General features: G+C 42.1%; 1 protein-coding gene across 3 annotated transcripts; it reads right to left on the reverse strand.

Annotated features, from left to right (window-relative positions):
* Positions 1-3503: 3503 nt before the first annotated feature.
* Positions 3504-13656, reverse strand: LOC135093700 (armadillo repeat-containing protein 8-like). Of its 3 annotated transcripts, none has more exons than XM_063993213.1 (13): positions 13532-13656; positions 12115-12188; positions 11762-11976; positions 11324-11535; positions 10764-10888; positions 10397-10595; positions 9803-10003; positions 9013-9255; positions 8403-8648; positions 7644-7805; positions 6895-7041; positions 6128-6294; positions 3504-5753 (listed from the first exon to the last, which is right to left on the reverse strand). In XM_063993213.1, the coding sequence occupies exons 1-13, from the start codon at positions 13622-13624 to the stop codon at positions 5723-5725; spliced, it is 2115 nt and encodes a 704-aa protein (XP_063849283.1). In that variant the 5' UTR covers positions 13625-13656; the 3' UTR covers positions 3504-5722. The 3 variants fall into 3 exon arrangements, with proteins under 3 accessions (XP_063849283.1, XP_063849284.1, XP_063849285.1); XM_063993214.1 differs by having other exon boundaries at positions 11333-11535; positions 13532-13655; XM_063993215.1 differs by lacking the exon at positions 13532-13656 and adding an exon at positions 13237-13383.
* Between the last annotated feature and the right edge of the window lie 4409 nt (positions 13657-18065).

Genomic DNA, 18065 nt, shown 5'->3' on the forward strand with positions numbered 1-18065 from the left:
GAAGACAGTCAGTTAGAGGAGAGGAGTTGATGAGACGAAAAGCTTTTGATTCCACCCTGTCTAGAAGAGCAGTATGAGTGGAACCCCCCCAGACATGTGAAGCATACTCCATACATGGACGGATAAGGCCCTTGTACAGAGTTAGCAGCTGGGGGGGGGGGGGTGAGAAAAACTGGCGGAGACGTCTCAGAACACCTAACTTCATAGATGCTGTTTTAGCTAGAGATGAGATGTGAAGTTTCCAGTTCAGATTATAAGTAAAGGACAGATCGAGGATGTTCAGTGTAGAAGAGGGGGACAGTTGAGTGTTATTAAAGAAGAGGGGATAGTTGTCTGGAAGGTTGTGCCGAGTTGATAGATGGAGGAATTGAGTTTTTGAGGCATTGAACAATACCAAGTTTGCTCTGCCGCAATCAGAAATTTTAGAAAGATCTGAAGTCAGGCGTTCTGTGGCTTCCCTGCGTGATATGTTTACCTCCTGAAGGGTTGGACGTCTATGAAAAGACGTGGAAAAGTGCAGGGTGGTATCATCAGCGTAGGAGTGGATAGGACAAGAAGTTTGGTTTAGAAGATCATTAATGAATAATAAGAAGAGAGTGGGTGACAGGACAGAACCCTGAGGAACACCACTGTTAATAGATTTAGGAGAAGAACAGTGACCGTCTACCACAGCAGCATTATTACAGGGTAAGTGTCTTGAAACCTCCCTTTTAAAAGAGTTCAAGTCATAGGAAGGTGGAAATACTGAAGCAGGCAGGGAGTTCCAGAGTTTTCCAGAGAAAGGGATGAATGATTGAGAATACTGGTTAACTCTTGCATTAGAGAGATGGACAGAATAGGGATGCGAAAAAGAAAGTCTCGTGGAGTGAGGCTGCGGGAGGGGGGGAGGCATGCAGTTAGCAAGATCAGAAGAACAATTAGCATGTAAATAGCGATAAAAGATAGCAAAAGATGAAACACTGCGGCGATGAGAGAGAGGCTGAAGACAGTCAGTTAGAGAGGAGCTGATAAGACGAAAAGTCTTCGATTCTACCGTCTCAAACAGCGGTATGAGCGGAGGAGAGGGAGGAACAAGCCCTGAATCATTCAAGGTCGACGTTTTAGCAAAGGTTTGAGCGAAGAGTTCAGCTTTAAAAATAGATGAGATGGCAGTGGTGCCATCAGGTTGAAAGATAAAGAAGCAAAATTATTGGAGATATTTTTGGCTAGATGCTAGAAGTCATGAGGGAAGTTAGATCTTGAAAAATTTTGACATTCTATTAATGAAGGAGTTTTTGGCTTATTGGAGAACAGACTTGGCATGGTTTCGGGCAGAAATATAAAGGGCATGAGATTCAGATGATGGAAAGGATCAAATACCCTTTGTGGGCCACCCCTCTATCATGTACAGCCGAGAACAAATGTGTTAAACCAAGGTTTGAAAGTTTTAGGTCGAGAAAAAGAGTGAGGAATGTACGCCTCCATGCCAGACACTATAACTTCTGTTATGCGCTCGGCACACAAAGACGGGTCTCTGACACGGAAGCAGTAGTCATTCCAAGAAAATCAGCAAAATACCTCCTCAGGTCTCCCCAATTAGCAGAGGCAAAATTCCAGAGGCACCTCCGCTTTGGGGATCCCGAGGAGGGATTGGAGCGATAGGACAAGATACAGATATGAGTTTGTGACCGGAGGAGCCCACCAGAGAAGAAAGGGTGACAGCATAAGCAGAAGAATTAGAGGATAGGAAAAGGTCAAGAATGTTGGGCGTATCTTCAAGACGGTCAGGAATATGAGTAGGGTGTTGCACCAGTTGCTCTAGGTAGTGGAGGATAGCAAAGTTCACCATATAGCTAGTTCAAAGATAACTAGTTCACCAGGATGGTCAGCGATGGGAGAGTAAAGCCAAATCTGGTGGTGAACACTGAAGTTTCCAAGAATGGAGGTCTCCGCAAGAGGGAAGAGTCAGAATGTGCTCCACTTTGGAAATTAGGTAGTCAAAGAATTTCCTATAGTCAGAGGAGTTTTTTTTTTCATAGGTGATAGGTATACATCAGATAAATTTAGTTTGAGAGTGACTGTAGTCGTAGCCAGATAGTGGAAAACTCGGAAGGTTCAAGAGCATGGGCACGAGAGCAGTTGTCATTGCGCACATAAACGCAACATCCAGCTTTGGAGTGAAAATGAGGATAGAGAAAGTAGGAGGAAACAGAAAAGGGGCTACTGTCAGTTGCCTCAGACACCTGTCTTTCAGTGAGCAAAAGAAGATGAGGTTTAATAGAGGAGAGGTGGTGTTCTACAGATTGAACATTTGATCTAAGACCGCGAATGGTGCAGAAATTAATGAAGAAAAAGTTCAGGGTGGGGGAGGGGTGCGGTCAAGACACTTTTAGGATCAATACCAGAAGAGCAGTCCGACCTGGGGACAATTGTGCTCCCCTCCCCAGATGGGGACTCCGAGGCTGGTGTAGGAGTCGCCATGATAATTTTTAATTTTCAGTGAAGGTGTGTGTGTAAACAGGTGCATGTAGCTTTGTGTGAAGGAAGAGTTGTCTTTAGAGGGCAGGCTGTGACTGCCCCCTTGTGTTGTGAGACACAGTGGGGAGTGTTCAGTGAGGTCACAGCTCATAAATTCATAGCACCCCCTGGTCCAATGCTTAAGACCCCACTGGGAGTAATTATCGTTTCGGCAGGCGTGTGCTGCCTCCTCCTTGGTGTTGGTATAATGTCAATACTCTGCAGCCTTCAGAATATACTTCCACCTCTACTTTTGTTTCTTTCATTATTGTACTTTATGAAAATCTAGGTATATATATTGTAAATATTTTTACATAATTTATATCAAAATCAATTATGTAGAAGAAATGTGCCTACTACTTGAACTATGGAAGGAGAAATAAGAGAGGGATGTGAAGTAACTGTGTCTTGATAACTGGGTAAGCAAGGGAGTAATTATAGTGTTCATGAAGAAATAAAGAATTGTATTGGTTTGTTAACTCTAAAGTGAAATATGCTTTGTAGCTATACTTCACTCCTAAGAACTCTAAATAATATTTTAACTATACACTATGGATCTTTTTTAAATAAAGAAAATATCCCAGTTATCAGATAAAAAATTTTGGACCAAATTTCTATTTATTTTTATTTTTTTTAACACAGGTCAGGACCAGTAAAAAAAATGAAAAATTTTTGTGATTAAATTTTTAGTTTAAAAAAATAAAATGTGGAATAGAAGAATATTGATGTAAAAATCATATATCAGCCAAAAAAAATGTTCGTGTCAATTTTATTTTAAAGTGAAATATGATTTTCATCTATGCTGCACTCCTAAGAACTCTAAATATTTTAATTATACACAGTGGTTCTTGCAGGACACTGAAGGTTGGCAGGACGCTGAAGACAACACAACTCCAAGACCTTACCAGTTAGAGCAGAAACCACCACCAAGACGCCCCCCCCCCCCTGGCTTTTCACTGCTTTGAACCTTCCTGTCACTACAGTAGGATAGAATAAAAGATCTGGTAAATAGATTCAATCACATTTTTTTCTTTTTTAATATCAGTGGCTGACACATAAACAAAAGAAAATTTTCATTATAAAAAAACTATTGACTCAGAATGACAGAACTAAGTATCTATACCTGTCACTTCATTCCTGTGCCTGCAGTAAAGCTTTATGACCTCGTAAGAACAACATTTGTACCTTTCCAAGTTCGTAGACCAATTGTTGTGCGTGCACGTGTGTGTGTGTGTGTGTGTGTGTGTGTGTGTGTGTTTATCAAGTTTGTAGGTCAATATTGTGTGTCACTCCTTTTTTTCCAAGTCTGCTGACCAATAGTGTGTGTGTGTGTGTGTGTGTGTGTGTGTGTGTGTGAGTGAGTGAGTGAGTGAGTGAGTGAATGTGTGTGTGTGTGTGTGTGTGTGTGTGTGTGTGTGTGTGTGTGTGTGTGGTGTGTGTGTGTGTGTGGTGTGTGAGTGTATGTGGTGTGTGTGTGTGTGTGTGTGTGTTGATTGCTTTTTTAAAGTATGAAGACTAATGTGAAGTGTATTTGTGTTACTTCCTTCTTCTAATTTGAAATGAATGGTTGCGTGTCTGCATTATTTCCTACTAAACTGTAAAAATGTAAAACACTGGAAACTCAAGTCACACAGCAAAATCTTATTAACTTGTACACAATGCATGTTCAGAATTCAGACTTTTTGGTAACTGGTAAACATCATCCAAGTGAATTAACATACTGCATTCTGTCAACTTATATTTTCAAAGAACTTATGTGCAATTAACATTCCTCTCTTTGCCTTGCTGGGTTAATCTAAAAACTGAACACACACACAACTAAACACATGAGTATTAGTAGTTTTAGTTTTCAGAGTTAACCAACACAATAATCAATAATTGCAAGCATCACTTCCCTGCATACAGAGGGACATGGATGACCACACATTCCAGGACTGGAATGGAAGAATATTGCTACACTTCTCCGTGTCATGAGACAGAGATGGGGAGACCACCTTCACTATATTCTTATTCCTACAATGAGATGTTGTGATCTTATGTCTCATTCCACCGAAGTTAAATGTAAGCCTGGTATACAGACAAACATGCAAACAGACAGACAGATAGACAGACAGACAGACAGACAGAAAGTTAAATAGATACTTAGTAAACAGATAGATAGACAGATAATTTCCCTGGACAATATTTTATTCCATGTAAGTTAATAAGGTTTTGCTGTAAATGTTTAAACTTTTGGCATTGATTGCATTGCATTGATTTCTTATCAGTATTACCAGAATAGATTAGTATAGAAAATACACTTTATTGGGAAGACAGAAGGAAGCTTAGGATGTAGCAAAATAAATTTATAGAAAAATAATGAGTTCTATTAGGTGAAGAGGAAAGGGGAACAGAGAACAAAAATGGAAGTTATATTAATTTATTCATAACTACATCATAGAGGAAAAGACTGAAGGAATACACAAATCAACAGAAGAGGATAATTCTCAAGACAACCTAAAGCAGGTGGAGAAGAGAAAGAGACAAACATGTAAATAAATAACACAAGATGAGGAGCATTAGCCTACCTAACCATTGCATCAGTACCCACATCTGCTGGGGAGACTTTTGTGTGCCTAATGTGTTAAGAAAAAAAATATGAAGTATGTACACTCCAGCTCAAGGGAAATTATGATACAACAGAATTAGTCCTCTACATGCAGTACCAGGACTTGTAGAATTGTCACTGCACCACCCAAACTTGCAAAATCATACTTTTACCATTGCCATAAAAATAAAGTTAAATATACATAACACATTCATGCGACCAAAACAGATTACAATGTTTTGTTATGTTACAAACAAAACAATTCAACACAGGTGGGTTCTGTAATTGTTACAAGAAACTGGTTTTCATTTTTGGACCTAAACTAGTAAACAAAGAACTGAGGTCAGTCACAGCTATACATACTTAGTTTTCTGCTCATAAGAAGATTAGTATATACAGTTACTGTACATACAAATTGAACATAAAGAGAAGATTACTAAAAACTTCAATTTGAGGAGAATCTCATTGCATCACTCCATCGTCAGCTCAGAAAAAAATAGACACCACTGCGACACCACTTCTGCGGCAGGAAGTGAGAGCCCAGCATGAATAAAAGTGACTCTGTAGCACTCTAGTTATCATGTATAATATATATCTATATATAGAAATCATTCTAAATTGACGCAAGAAGACCTGATTTTAGTGGAACTGTTGCAGGGCTGTCTTGACTCTGTGGACAAGAGGAGAGTGTGTGTTACTAGCGGTGAAGGCAAACTGTTGTATTGGATGACAGAGATCAAAATGAGGCCTTTATGTTGGCAGGTCACCATGACACACACACACACACACACACACACACACACACACACACACACACACACACACACACACACACACACACACACACACACACACACACATTCATAGCTTTAAAGATAAATGAGATAAATTAACTTTGAAAACAGGACATTACAAGCTTGACTCAACCCTGTAAAAATACAATTAGGTAAGGACACACACACACACACACACACACACACACACACACACACACACACACACACACACACACACACACACACACACACACACACACTCACTCACTTGTCAAAGAGTCCTGTGTCAGTGGTGGTCATGAGGTTCTGGAGCAACTTATACACGCCCATCTCCCTCAGCTTGTTTTGCCGCTCCGCCGCGCCCTCCTCCACGTTCCAGATGAGGTTGCTGATGCAGAAGGTGGCAGCAATCTGGAGCTTCACGTTGGGTATCACCTGCAGGGGACATAACAGTGAGCTGGTGTGGAGTGGGGGTTGTGGCACTGCTTTGATGAGGGTGTCATCACTCATGCATGCAATTTCAAGGAACTTATCAAATTTTGGATATCCTTTTTTTTTTCATTATATTCTATAGGGATTGACAACTTGAGTGGGTCTTTTCTTTATAATGTTATGTTGCCCTAGGCCAGAGTGCCTCTTACATAAAAAATAAATAGATAAAATAAATAAATAAATAAATAAATAAATAAATAAATTGATCATAACCTATATAAGATTAAGTAATACTAGGCTGCTTCAGAATGGGTTATGGAGCACTAGTTTGGTGAATGTGTCAGGAATCATGTGTAACTTTCATGGCCATCACTATTTACCATGTAACTCACTTGTTCTTCACAATACTGACTTACAATGACAGGATGACACTTGATACTTAATATGAGAAAACCTGGAAAATTTAAATAAGCAAAAATTCAAACTACAGGACTTAAATTGCACTAAAAACCTGCATCAGAACACTTTGGTATCTTGAGAAGCCATGGCAGTGAAAACATTAAGGAAGTCTCTCAGGAATCCTGCATGGGAGCCACTACTTACCATATAATTCATGAGTTTTTTGAGGACATCTTCATTGGACATAATGGCAGACTTGGCAATGTCCCCGTCGGCAATGTTCGCCAGGATGCAGAGAGCCTGTTCCTTCACCTCGGCAGAGTGTTCCCCCTCCAGGATGAGGATGATGGCCTGCCACAACACACAATCATGTACACTTGCTTGCCTGGCCCACACACCACCACCACTACCACCAACACCACAGCTTGAATCTACTTCCACACATGATTGCATTGTCTGTAGTGTTTTATATGCCTTTCAATAAAATAGTATAAACAGGTTAGGTTCCTCATTAAATATATTAAAGTGGAAATGGAAACAATTATGAACAAATAAAATGTGAATGTAGTGTAATTTCTAATCTTGCAGCACAATTTTGTTTACTCTTTATTGAAAAACTTAATTCCTGCTCTACAACGTTGTCAGATTTACTCCAAGAGTGCTGTAGGTTCAATACACACTTCTTAACACCACAGGGCAATGCAAGTGTAGCCTGGTGCTAGAGGATATCAAACCAGCCACACATTACTTAACTGCACTCTTGCCTATGTGACCTGCAGGCTGTGTTTTGCCTCAATCAGGTCTTCTCATCTGCTGACAATCTCACAAAACCTGCTGACTGACACATCCTCAAGACACACAAAGACATAAGATTGAGAGAAAAAATGGTACAAACAGTTTAAATGCAGCAGATTACTTGACTCTTGATCCATTTTCTGCACTGAGAGGCTCACCTGCATGATCTCCTTGCCATGGCACTGCATGATTTGGTCGATGTGGCCCTTGGTGGAGAGCAGGTTCCTCAGCAGGCCCAGCGTCTTCATGAGGATGTGGACGTCCGTATCTGACAGCAGGCGGAAGATCTGGTCTGTCCCAAGGTGGTGCAAGATGGACACCTGCCAATCAGTTATCAAAGTTAGAACTGTTAAGACTCTTTAGCCATGAATATTGTAAGAAGAGGAGGCTTCTTGCAATGCATATCTTTCACCAAGGGTTTCTAAATATACCTGATAAAAATACAGAGCTTAGTTGCTCTGATGAGTAATGAATACACTTCTGAGGGAATAACAGTCTGGGAACAACACGGCATCAGGAAATAACTCAAAACACAAACTTACAACTAAAAGTAGCATCAGAATTTATAGGTTCAAAATACCTGTAGGTCTTAATAATTCTAGATAACAATGCCCAACAACTCACAAAATTAAGACAATTTTTACTAATGAGGTTATATACAGGCAATATACCATTAAGAAACCAGTTTGTCATAGTAGAGGAAACACATCAAGACACTTCTGCAGCTCTGAATGACCATTTTGGCTCTCTTTTTTTTCTCTCTCTTCACGAACTGGGACCTTAGTGGGCCTTTTTTTATATGATATTTTGTTGCCCTTGGCCAGTACTCCTCTTGCATAAAAAAAAAAAAAAAAAAAAAAAAAAAAAAAAAAAAAAATAGGAAAGCCTGGTCCCAGTAGAGGAGGTGGAGTGCTTGCCTTGACTCTGTGCTCCGCCTGGAAAGCCATGTTCATCAGCGCCCACACCGCGTTTAGTCTGAGGCCAGGATGAGGCCGTCTAGTGAGGCCACACAGGAACTCCACCGCCCCCTGGTCCAAGATTTGCTCTTTGGAAGGTGAGAACTCCAGCAGCAGGTTGCACAGCGTGGATGAGGACACCGTGACCAGCTCCTCATTGTTGGAGGTCTTGAGTACTGTCATGAGGGGCCGCCACACCACATGGTCCTGCGGAAACACCATCACCTCGTCACCTAATTAATCCACCACCTATGAGAGATGTGCTGTATTAGGAGGGCTAATACCATGCTGCTGGAAAAGAGGGTTTTAAACTGATTAGGTAACTCTGGTCTCAGCACACTCCCTAACATGAAACAATTTGTACATGTGAAGCTGGTTGGTCCTTATTTTTCTCTGGCAAGCCTGTCCCAGAGTGCCTGCTGCATGTGTGTGTGTGTGTGTGTGTGTGTGTGTGAACGCATGCTTGCAATGAGAAGCCAAAAAAATGGTCTGCATCACATCCTAAGGGATAAACAAAATGAGATGTAATTAAAACTTGAAGATATCACAGGTGTTACAATCAAGGGCTCACCTGAAGAGTTGTTCTGAGCGTGTGCACTGATCTGGAGAGGGAGTGTAGACATCTGACGGCTGCCAGCTGCACGGGGGGACTGGCGGCGGAGAGAGACGTGACAATGGTGTTCATGAGCACATCCGTCTTGATCACCCTCTGCCGGATGTCCTCGTCGTTGGCACCCAGGGAGGCATACACCTTGAGTGCCGCCCCCACCATCAGCTCTGGCCACGTGCTGGGGTTGTCATACTGCCGGCAGGACTGCAGGAAGGACAGGCAAGTATGAGGCATGCATGGGGAGTAGAAGGGTGAGGTCGAGTGAGCGAGGCAGAAAGGGGGAGGCAGAGGCAAGTGTGAGGCATACATGGGGGGCAACATATAAGGTAGAGTAAGACAGTGTACAGATGATGTGGCAGGGGACAGAGGCAGGAGTATGAGAGAAAGAGGAAGGATGTACTGTGAATAATATATGTGAATTGAATTTTGCAAACAAAAAGACAATAAAACTCAGTGTATTATTTCATACTTCCTCTGCATATTTCAAACATTCTATTCTATTAAGAAACCACAACAAATTAAATTAACCTTAATTCCCATTATATGTGTGCTTCTCAAATGACATCCATTATGTAGTTGTCAAAAATTAATAAAAATCAATCAATAAATAAATAGCCATGATAGCATAACACTAAAAAACAGATAGAAAAACAGGCGTGTCAAAAATACAGGTGTATAAAAAACAAAATATTAACAATAAAAACAAATCACTCATATAACAGAGGAACAGGAAAGTGGTGAGGAGCCTTACGACGGGCGAGACAGAGATGCCCTGGGGCACGGATGCGTTGGGAGGGGTGGTGTCCTTCAGGTAGTCGTTCATAGTGTGGATGAGGTGGTCCGTCATAGCTGCTGTCCGCTGCAGGTCGGTGCTCACCTCGGTCAGGTAGGCAAGAGTGTTGGCCGCCTCCACCCTCTCCCACACCTCTCTGTCACGCCTGCACATCCGTACCTGATGGATGACGGCAAGGTTTAGTGAGAGCGCTTGCCACCACCTTGTACCTAGCAGTAATACACAAAGCCTGGATTACATCTGAATGTTCCATCTCCACATTATCCAGTTTTTCTCTAGGTTGATGCAAACTCCTTGTCATTACACTCTATTCATTTTGTCTCCTACATGAATACCTATACTTTCCTAAACTATACAAACATCTTTGCCTTCTCTACATTTCTTGGTTCATCTCAAATATGTAGCCTTTCTTTGTGCCTTCAAATGAAGAAAACACACACACACACACACACACACACACACACACACACACACACACACACACACACACACACACACACCAGTAGCTTCCACAACACTAAAACTCTGCAGCACACAATCTCCAGCACACACCAAACACTGCAAGGTTTTATAGATGATTCTTGGGTCGTCGGCAGAGAGAGCTCCAGCACGGTGAAGGAAGGTGAGGGCGGTGGCGGCGGCAAGCTGCATATCCCGAGGTCTGTCCCGTGCCATCAGCCCCACCAGGAGGTCCGGCACTGCCTTCCCTCCATAGCTCTTGGTGGCTATTATGGATGACACTCTCTCATTGCTGCACAGGAGAATTAGTTACAAAGGGATGGTAAATTAGCAGGAGAGAAACATTACACTAGCTTGCACAGAGTCAATTGCTGATTTAGATTTTCCTCAAGGTCAAGATACTGCATAGTGAGTGCAGCTATACAGTGACTGCCTGAGGAACAGTAGATGTAGCACTCACTTGAAGCACATTGCAGTGAGGCAGTGTAGTGCTGGGAGTTGTACCCTTGACACTGGGGAACACAGCAAGCAGGCCACCAGATCAGCACCACCAGCATCCACTAGCTGCTGCTGCTGCTCATTTGTCTGCCAAGGCATTAGGCATTAGCACCCACTCTCCCTCCTGCTGCCCTCCAGGTCAAGTGTGCTTCATTTACAACGCATCCACATGCACACACAACCAAAACGTCAGATTTCATATACACGTTCAACTGGTGCTACTCAAAATAACCCGTATTTTTAGTTAACAATATCCGAGAAATTCACATATTTGTCAAATATATATATATATTTCAATCAATAATATTTCATTAATCAGTCATGATTTTTTGACATCTGTGACAGAAAATATAGACATTTCACAGCAGAAAGTATTTTAAATTCTCCACTCAGGAGATAACAATTTAACAATTGTATTAATTGGGTTACAGACTGGTAATACAGACACTTTCTCTCACAGACTCAACTTACAGACAAACTTACAGACAAGTCATGCATCTAAAAAGCACACATCACACAAACCCTGGATACCTTGCAGGCATGAGCAAGGATGTTAGCAACACATTCCTGGTTGCTGGGGGGGTGGTAGCCGTGCTGGATGAGTGAGGACAGCAGCTTCTGGTCCCAGGCGGGGGGTGGCGGGGCACATCCTTGCCGATATATAGAGCGCAAGCAGCACAGCAGCATCTGAGTGTACGCACTGCCACTCCCTCCACTCGGGCAGCTCTCAAGCTCTGCGTGTTCATGGTGGAAGAACAATCACTGGTTAAAACATCACATTAAATAGTTACTACTGTAAATATGAGGCAATGACTCAATGAATATTTACCTACATACATACCAGGTTGACATGCATGCACACAACACACATTCACAGCGCATGTACACACACACATACACACACACGTACACAACCCATACATGACACACTCACAGATGATGCATGCACAAGTGACTCACGTTCCCACAGGACAGGCAGCAGCCCAGCCTGCACCAGCGCCGCTGCATGCTCTGGCAGACCCTTGGCCAGGGAGTTGAGCACTGTTGCCACCTCAGTCTTGAGCAGAATGTCCAGCTCAGGAGCCCGTAGTATCTGCAGCAGCCGCACCACCACGCCCTGCTCGATGATGGAGCCTTTCTCCCGCACACTGCCTATCACCGCAAACTTCAACTCGCTGCCAAGAATATTTGCTCATCTTTAATAACGTGTCATCAGGCTCATAGTATTCACATGCTTTCTTGAATGTAAACCTGTGACTTTATGATAAATGTTGAGGAACAAAGTGACAAACATAAATATGGGTTTTACTCACCTCACTGCCTGGAAGCATTTTTGTGAGTCGTTTGAGTACAGCTGGTCAATATATACTCTGCTATGCTCCACATCCTGGACAGAAACAACATAAATAGTAAGTGCATGAGTCCAGAATATATATATATATATATATATATATATATATATATATATATATATATATATATATATATATATATATATATATATATATATATATATATATATATATATATATATATTCCCTCAAATCCATAAGATTACAATATATGAAGAGATGAGAATACAAGGAACTACTGAGGGATGTGACTGGAGGACCAGATGGGTATGCCACCAGCGGGGGACACCAGACAGAACAGGGTGCTGGCAGTGGTACAAGCCAGCAGTACACTCAGCTGGCCTTGAGTATCTTATCACTATAATTACATTATAACCAAAAGACTTTATGTAATTTGAATGTAGAAATAAAGAATTACCACACACACTTTCATATCGTTGACAACAACACGTTTAACTTCTGTCAAAGTTAAAGGTGGAACTACTTCATTCCGCTATATTTTGATGTGTTTTGGGTTAATATAATAACAGCTTCTCAGCAAAATCACACTATCTTAACAAAGATAACAAGTCTGGGCCATCAAGGTCAGGGCTGTGGCCTGCAGCACCTCACCTCACCACCTCCACCATGCAACACTCCCCAGCCACCACACAGTCCCTTATCTGTCATCTACCAAATTCCCAACAGCCACAAAGTTTAGGGCACTTTCTAAATTACACTAGACCTAGACTTTTTAGTCTCCTACTCCTAATCTAACCTTACTTAACCTTACTGGCCTCCTAACCCTTCATCCCAAACTTTTTAATGATTCAAAATTATATATTACTGTCATTTCCAGGTACTGACAACTTATTTGTCGGCAGAATATGACAATTTTTCAAATCATGATTTACTCAATGAGATCAGCAGTGAAATTAAAGAACTTAATTAATATACACCTAACCTAAATTGACCATCAAATGAAAATCCTAATGTTATCTTAATACTATCCTAACATTCTTTTAAAATAATGGAAATAATATATTCCTCTCCAAAACAGCACTATAACAACCACAGGCAAATATCAGAGGGGGCAACACTCACACGCCTCGCCAACACCGCCACTCCCATGTCACTGGCGCACCACACGTCCTGTACAGCACTTTACTCCACCACACCCAGAACAACAGTGCCCCTGGCGAGCGTCAAGCACCGGGGGGAGACGGCCTGGCCCTGGTGCTGCCTGATCCACGAGGTGCAGAGCTGAGTGCTGGGAGTGACCTGCCCTGAGCTAACTGCGTGCCCTCCTCCCGCCACTCCTGCGGGCGGGGGGCGGGGGTTGCTGGACTGGTAGGGGTCCTTGGGCACTAAAACAACATTAAGTGACAAGAATGCTCACCATACATGTGGGTAAAACTTCCATAATAGGATGTGAAACAGCAGACACCCCCAGACCGGCCCCTCGCCTCCTGACAGCTGTGTTTTGATGCATCTGATTGCAATACCATAAAACATTCGCATCACAAAAAAGTTTATTTAAAAAACGTACACAAAAATTCTAATAATATTATTTATGTATGAATGATGTAGTACTTTCTTAAAATAATTTTATTGTATATACAGCAGATGTCTTGGAGAACTTTCTACGCACGAATATTTAGGGCATAATGATACGGTACAAGCAATGTATACCAAGCACTCTATATTACGAAACACTTCTACGCGGCACCTATATATATATATATATATATATATATATATATATATATATATATATATATATATATATATATATATATATATATATATATATATATATATATATATATATATATATATATATATATATATATATATATATATATATATATATATATTTTTTTTTTTTTTTTTTTTTTTTTTTTTCAAAAGGCCCTTCTCTTGTCGCTGGGAGGTGTGAGAGGGGCTGGGGAGATGAGAGGGAACGCTGAATAACGTGTGCCTATATAAGTTCAGTGCCAGAGGCAGGTCTATATAATTATATCTCACAGGAAGTCTATATAATTATCTTTCGTTCTTCTCTTCTCGTTGGTAAATGTGAGAATGAGAGAAACAAGTTCGTTCGGTGATGTGTGCAAGACATTCTGGTTGGCTTGGCCCTTCATGGCTGGCCCAAAGATTTATCTTTTGTTGCCTCAGCCAGACACATCCCTTGGGCCATGAGCTTCTCTCGGGGATGGGTGGTTGCTGCTGGGAGCGCAAGGAGAGGAGCTCTGGCTGTGGCAAGTGAGAATGGTGTAACAGGTACAGGAACAGGTACAATACAGGAAAAGAGGAGATACGGGAGGCAAGGATGTGTGTGTGCGTGTGTGCGTGTGGGGTAGCATGGGAGTGTAGGGGCGTGTTGCAAGGGTGTTGTGGTGGTAAGGGATAGATATGGGATGAATGGGACTGTGAGGTTAAGATATTCATGGGATCAGTATGTTAATGATAAAAATTATATTAAGTGCAGTGGGAGTGTTGCATGGGTACGTGTCGTGGTGATGGGAGCAGTTGATGAGATGGTATAGGACTCGGGGGTAGGTCCAACTCGAACTATCTCCAACTCGGACCATTCTGAAATACCAACTCGGACCGTCATCTCAACCAACTCTGGTAATTTTTATTACAAACTTGAACCATTATTTATTCCGTCTCGAACTCAAGATCCAAACCTTAGGTCAGTCATCCAAATCATCTCATTCTCACTCATGTCCAGACCGTAGTGAACACTGGCAGTCTGGAGGCAAGTCCGAGATCTCGGCATTCACTCTGCCTACACAAACGACAATGAAACACACACACACACACACACACACACACACACACAGAGACTTGAAATAACAAATACCTACGTAAGTGATAAGTAGGAGAGAGAGAGAGAGAGAGAGAGAGAGAGAGAGAGAGAGAGAGAGAGAGAGAGCGGGGATTGATCGAGTCATTATGGCAAGGAAATTTATCAATTCCTCTGACTGTCTTCAGCCGCTTTCTCATCGCTGCAATGTTGCACCTCTTGTTATTTTCTGCCACTATTTTTATGCTAACTGCTCTTCTGATCTTGCTAACTGGATGCCTTCCTTCCTGCCGCAGCTTCGCTGTACAAGATTTTCTTCTTTCTCGCACCCCTATTCTGTCCATCTCTCTAATGCAAGAGTTAACCAGTATTCTCAGTCATTCATGCCTTTCTCTGGAAAACTCTGGAACTCCCTGCCTGCTTCTGTATTTTCTCCTTCCTATGACTTGAAGTCTTTCAAGAGGAAGGTTTCAAGACACTATTCTTTAATTTTTGATGATCGCTTTTGACTGTTTGAGGACTGGCAGCTCAGTGGGCTCTCCCCTCTCTCCCCCCCTCTTTTTTTTTCTTGTGAATTTTGTTTCCCTTGGCCGGTGCCCCTCAAAAAAATAAAATGAATAAATAAATAAATAAATAATGAATAAATAAATAAAAGAAAAGTTCCATCGGCCCTCCCTGCAGCATCACGAACAGCTCTTTTTTTTGCTCATCTTCTGCTTTCCTTTTACCTTTCATGTGACATTCAGTCCTTCTGTAACCATTCCTCAAACGCTTTTTTTTTTTTTTTTGCTTACATCCACCTTTTCCTCTTCACACCACCATTAACTTCCCTTTCTCACTCCACCTCACATTCGTCTCATACCACACCCCTTCTCTGCACTCTCCACTATGGCTTTCTTAGAGTTACTCCACTCTGCCTCAACGTCACCCTGCTCCTGCCCTATCCCTTCATTTACGACATCCAAATTCCTTGACAGACAAACTCACCTTGATGAAAGCAACTGACATCTCTACACCACACAGGTCTCCCTTCCCCCTAATGAGATGTCTTGTTCTTCTAGGTTTTTACAAGTAATTTCTATTATAATTTGATCTAAAATGTCTACCTCCTCGTTTTTTTCATATTTTACATGTCTCTTTCTCTATCTCTTTGTTCGCGATAATATAGTCTATGGCTGACTCGGTTTCTCTATTTCTTCAGCTTACTGAGTCTTCTAACTCCCATTTTTTATTCTTTTTATTATCAGTTCTTCCATCTCACTAAAGTCTAATGACATCTGCCCATTGTTATTTACTAGAGCACGGTTTAGTCCTGCATGTCCATTAAAGTCTCCCATTACCGCACACCTCCTATTTCTTGCCACTTTGCTCATTACACGAAGCACGTCATACATTTTCCTGTTATCTTCCCGGTTCCCTGCCTCTTCTACTCCAATTCCTCTTTTCTGTCATTGATCTTTACTGTTATCAGATCTCCTTTGTTATATCTAAGCTTGCCTTCAATCTCTTCCTGTAAGGCTATCTTTGTTACAGTTCTCCCTTCCTTTTCCTTAATTAACACTCCTACTTCCCTTCCCTTCTCCTCGCCTACCTTCCTCTCTCTACCTAAACACAACAAACCATCCGTCTTCCTGAATTTGATTTGTTTTCATACCACCCTATCTCTGCTATTCCTGTTATGTTGGACATCATCTCGAACAATACGATTTTCCATTTTCCTTCATTTCATCCTCGTGTGTTCAGGAAGGCAAACCCATCTGTTCTCCCCTGTCCTGTAGCTACATCTTGCTGGTCTCCCTGTGCTGCGCCCGCTCGACGATGTTCCAGGCCGTCCAAACCTATCCTCTGGTGAACACATGAGTGCCATCCCTCGCTGACGCCTCGCCTCACCGCGTCTGCTCTCATAGGTGAAGCCAGTCACACTTCTACTTTCCTGTTGTTAAGCCGTTTCCTGGTCTGGTCGTACCTTTTCAGTTGTCTTTCATTTTTCGTGGCGCACATATCACCAGAACGTTGTCCACTTTCTTCTTCACTTCTTCCACTATCTCCTCTAGGGCTTTAACATTCACAGCGTCTCTGGCACCAATCTATTGAAGACCGCTCCCTCCACTTTCCTTCTTCTTGTGAACTCTTCCGCTTTCTATCGCTCCATAGGTCCTCCTTCCCTTCAGTCTTCCTGGTCCTTCTGTTATCTGCAGAAGGAGAGTAGAGAGCACAACACAGGGAGCACCACTATACACCTAAAATGGTTCGTTTTCTCCACGCCTATACCAAGAACTCTTTTTTTTCTCTCTCCCTCTCCCCTTGATACAGGTCCAGCACCGTGAGGACTCCGCTATCCCTCTTCTCTAGCCTCCTATGCCATTTATCTGCTATAATTGTTGTTACGGAGCCTGTCAACCTCTCTCTCTTCATACCTGACACACTCAGCCAACAAATTTTCCAGTCTCCCTCACCATCTACAACTGTTACATCCAGCTCGTCCCTGTTCCTGGCTTTCACCTCCAGCTTCCCTGTCCTTGCCTTCACTAACAGCTTGCTACCCCACTGTAATCCCAGTCTCCTACGTGCCAGTGGAGTGCCTCAGGTTTCTTCTTACATTTATGTGTAGACTTTGTTTCTATCCTTGCCTGCCATCTAGCTAAACCACCTTCTATCCTTTTCTTCACCTCTCTGGGTTCTATCTTACGCCAGTTTTCATCAGGGTTTTCCCCCTTTTCCATCTATTAGTTTCCCTCTTCCATAATTACTTAATAATGTTTTCCTTCAGTACTTGTTTCCCTCACCTATCCTTATCAAGTCTTATCTTCTTCAAAAAGTTCAACTTCCATTTTCCACAACAGGTCATCTTTCCTCATTTCGTCGAGGTGCTCGTTACCAAGGATGAGAGACAGTCTTTGCTCTCTACCTTATGTTGGCTCGGGCTCGGGCCTCGGGTTTTGTCGAGGAAGGTATAAGAAGGAAGTAGTGGTGTGGGTTAAAATTTAGAGGACAGCAGTGGTAATGCTACCTGACGGCAACGAGTATATTCAAAGAAAACGATTTCAGGGTTATCTTAGTAAGTCTTTCGTTCTTTCCTCTCCTGAGTCCCAATAGACGCAGTGTATCTTGTCTTACAGTT

This window comes from Scylla paramamosain, chromosome 43 (assembly GCF_035594125.1).
Source record: "Scylla paramamosain isolate STU-SP2022 chromosome 43, ASM3559412v1, whole genome shotgun sequence".
Lineage (NCBI taxonomy): Eukaryota > Metazoa > Arthropoda > Malacostraca > Decapoda > Portunidae > Scylla > Scylla paramamosain.

Coding starts and splice junctions, on each gene's coding strand:
- LOC135093700 (XM_063993213.1), bottom strand. CDS start 13,624: ATGCATCAAAACACAGCTGTCAGGAGGCGAGGGGCCGGTCTGGGGGTG. Junction 9,256..9,802: donor GCATCTCTGTCTCGCCCGTC/GTAAGGCTCCTC, acceptor TCCTTCCTGCAG/TCCTGCCGGCAGTATGACAA. Junction 7,042..7,643: donor ATGGCAAGGAGATCATGCAG/GTGAGCCTCTCA, acceptor GTGTTGTGGCAG/GCCATCATCCTCATCCTGGA.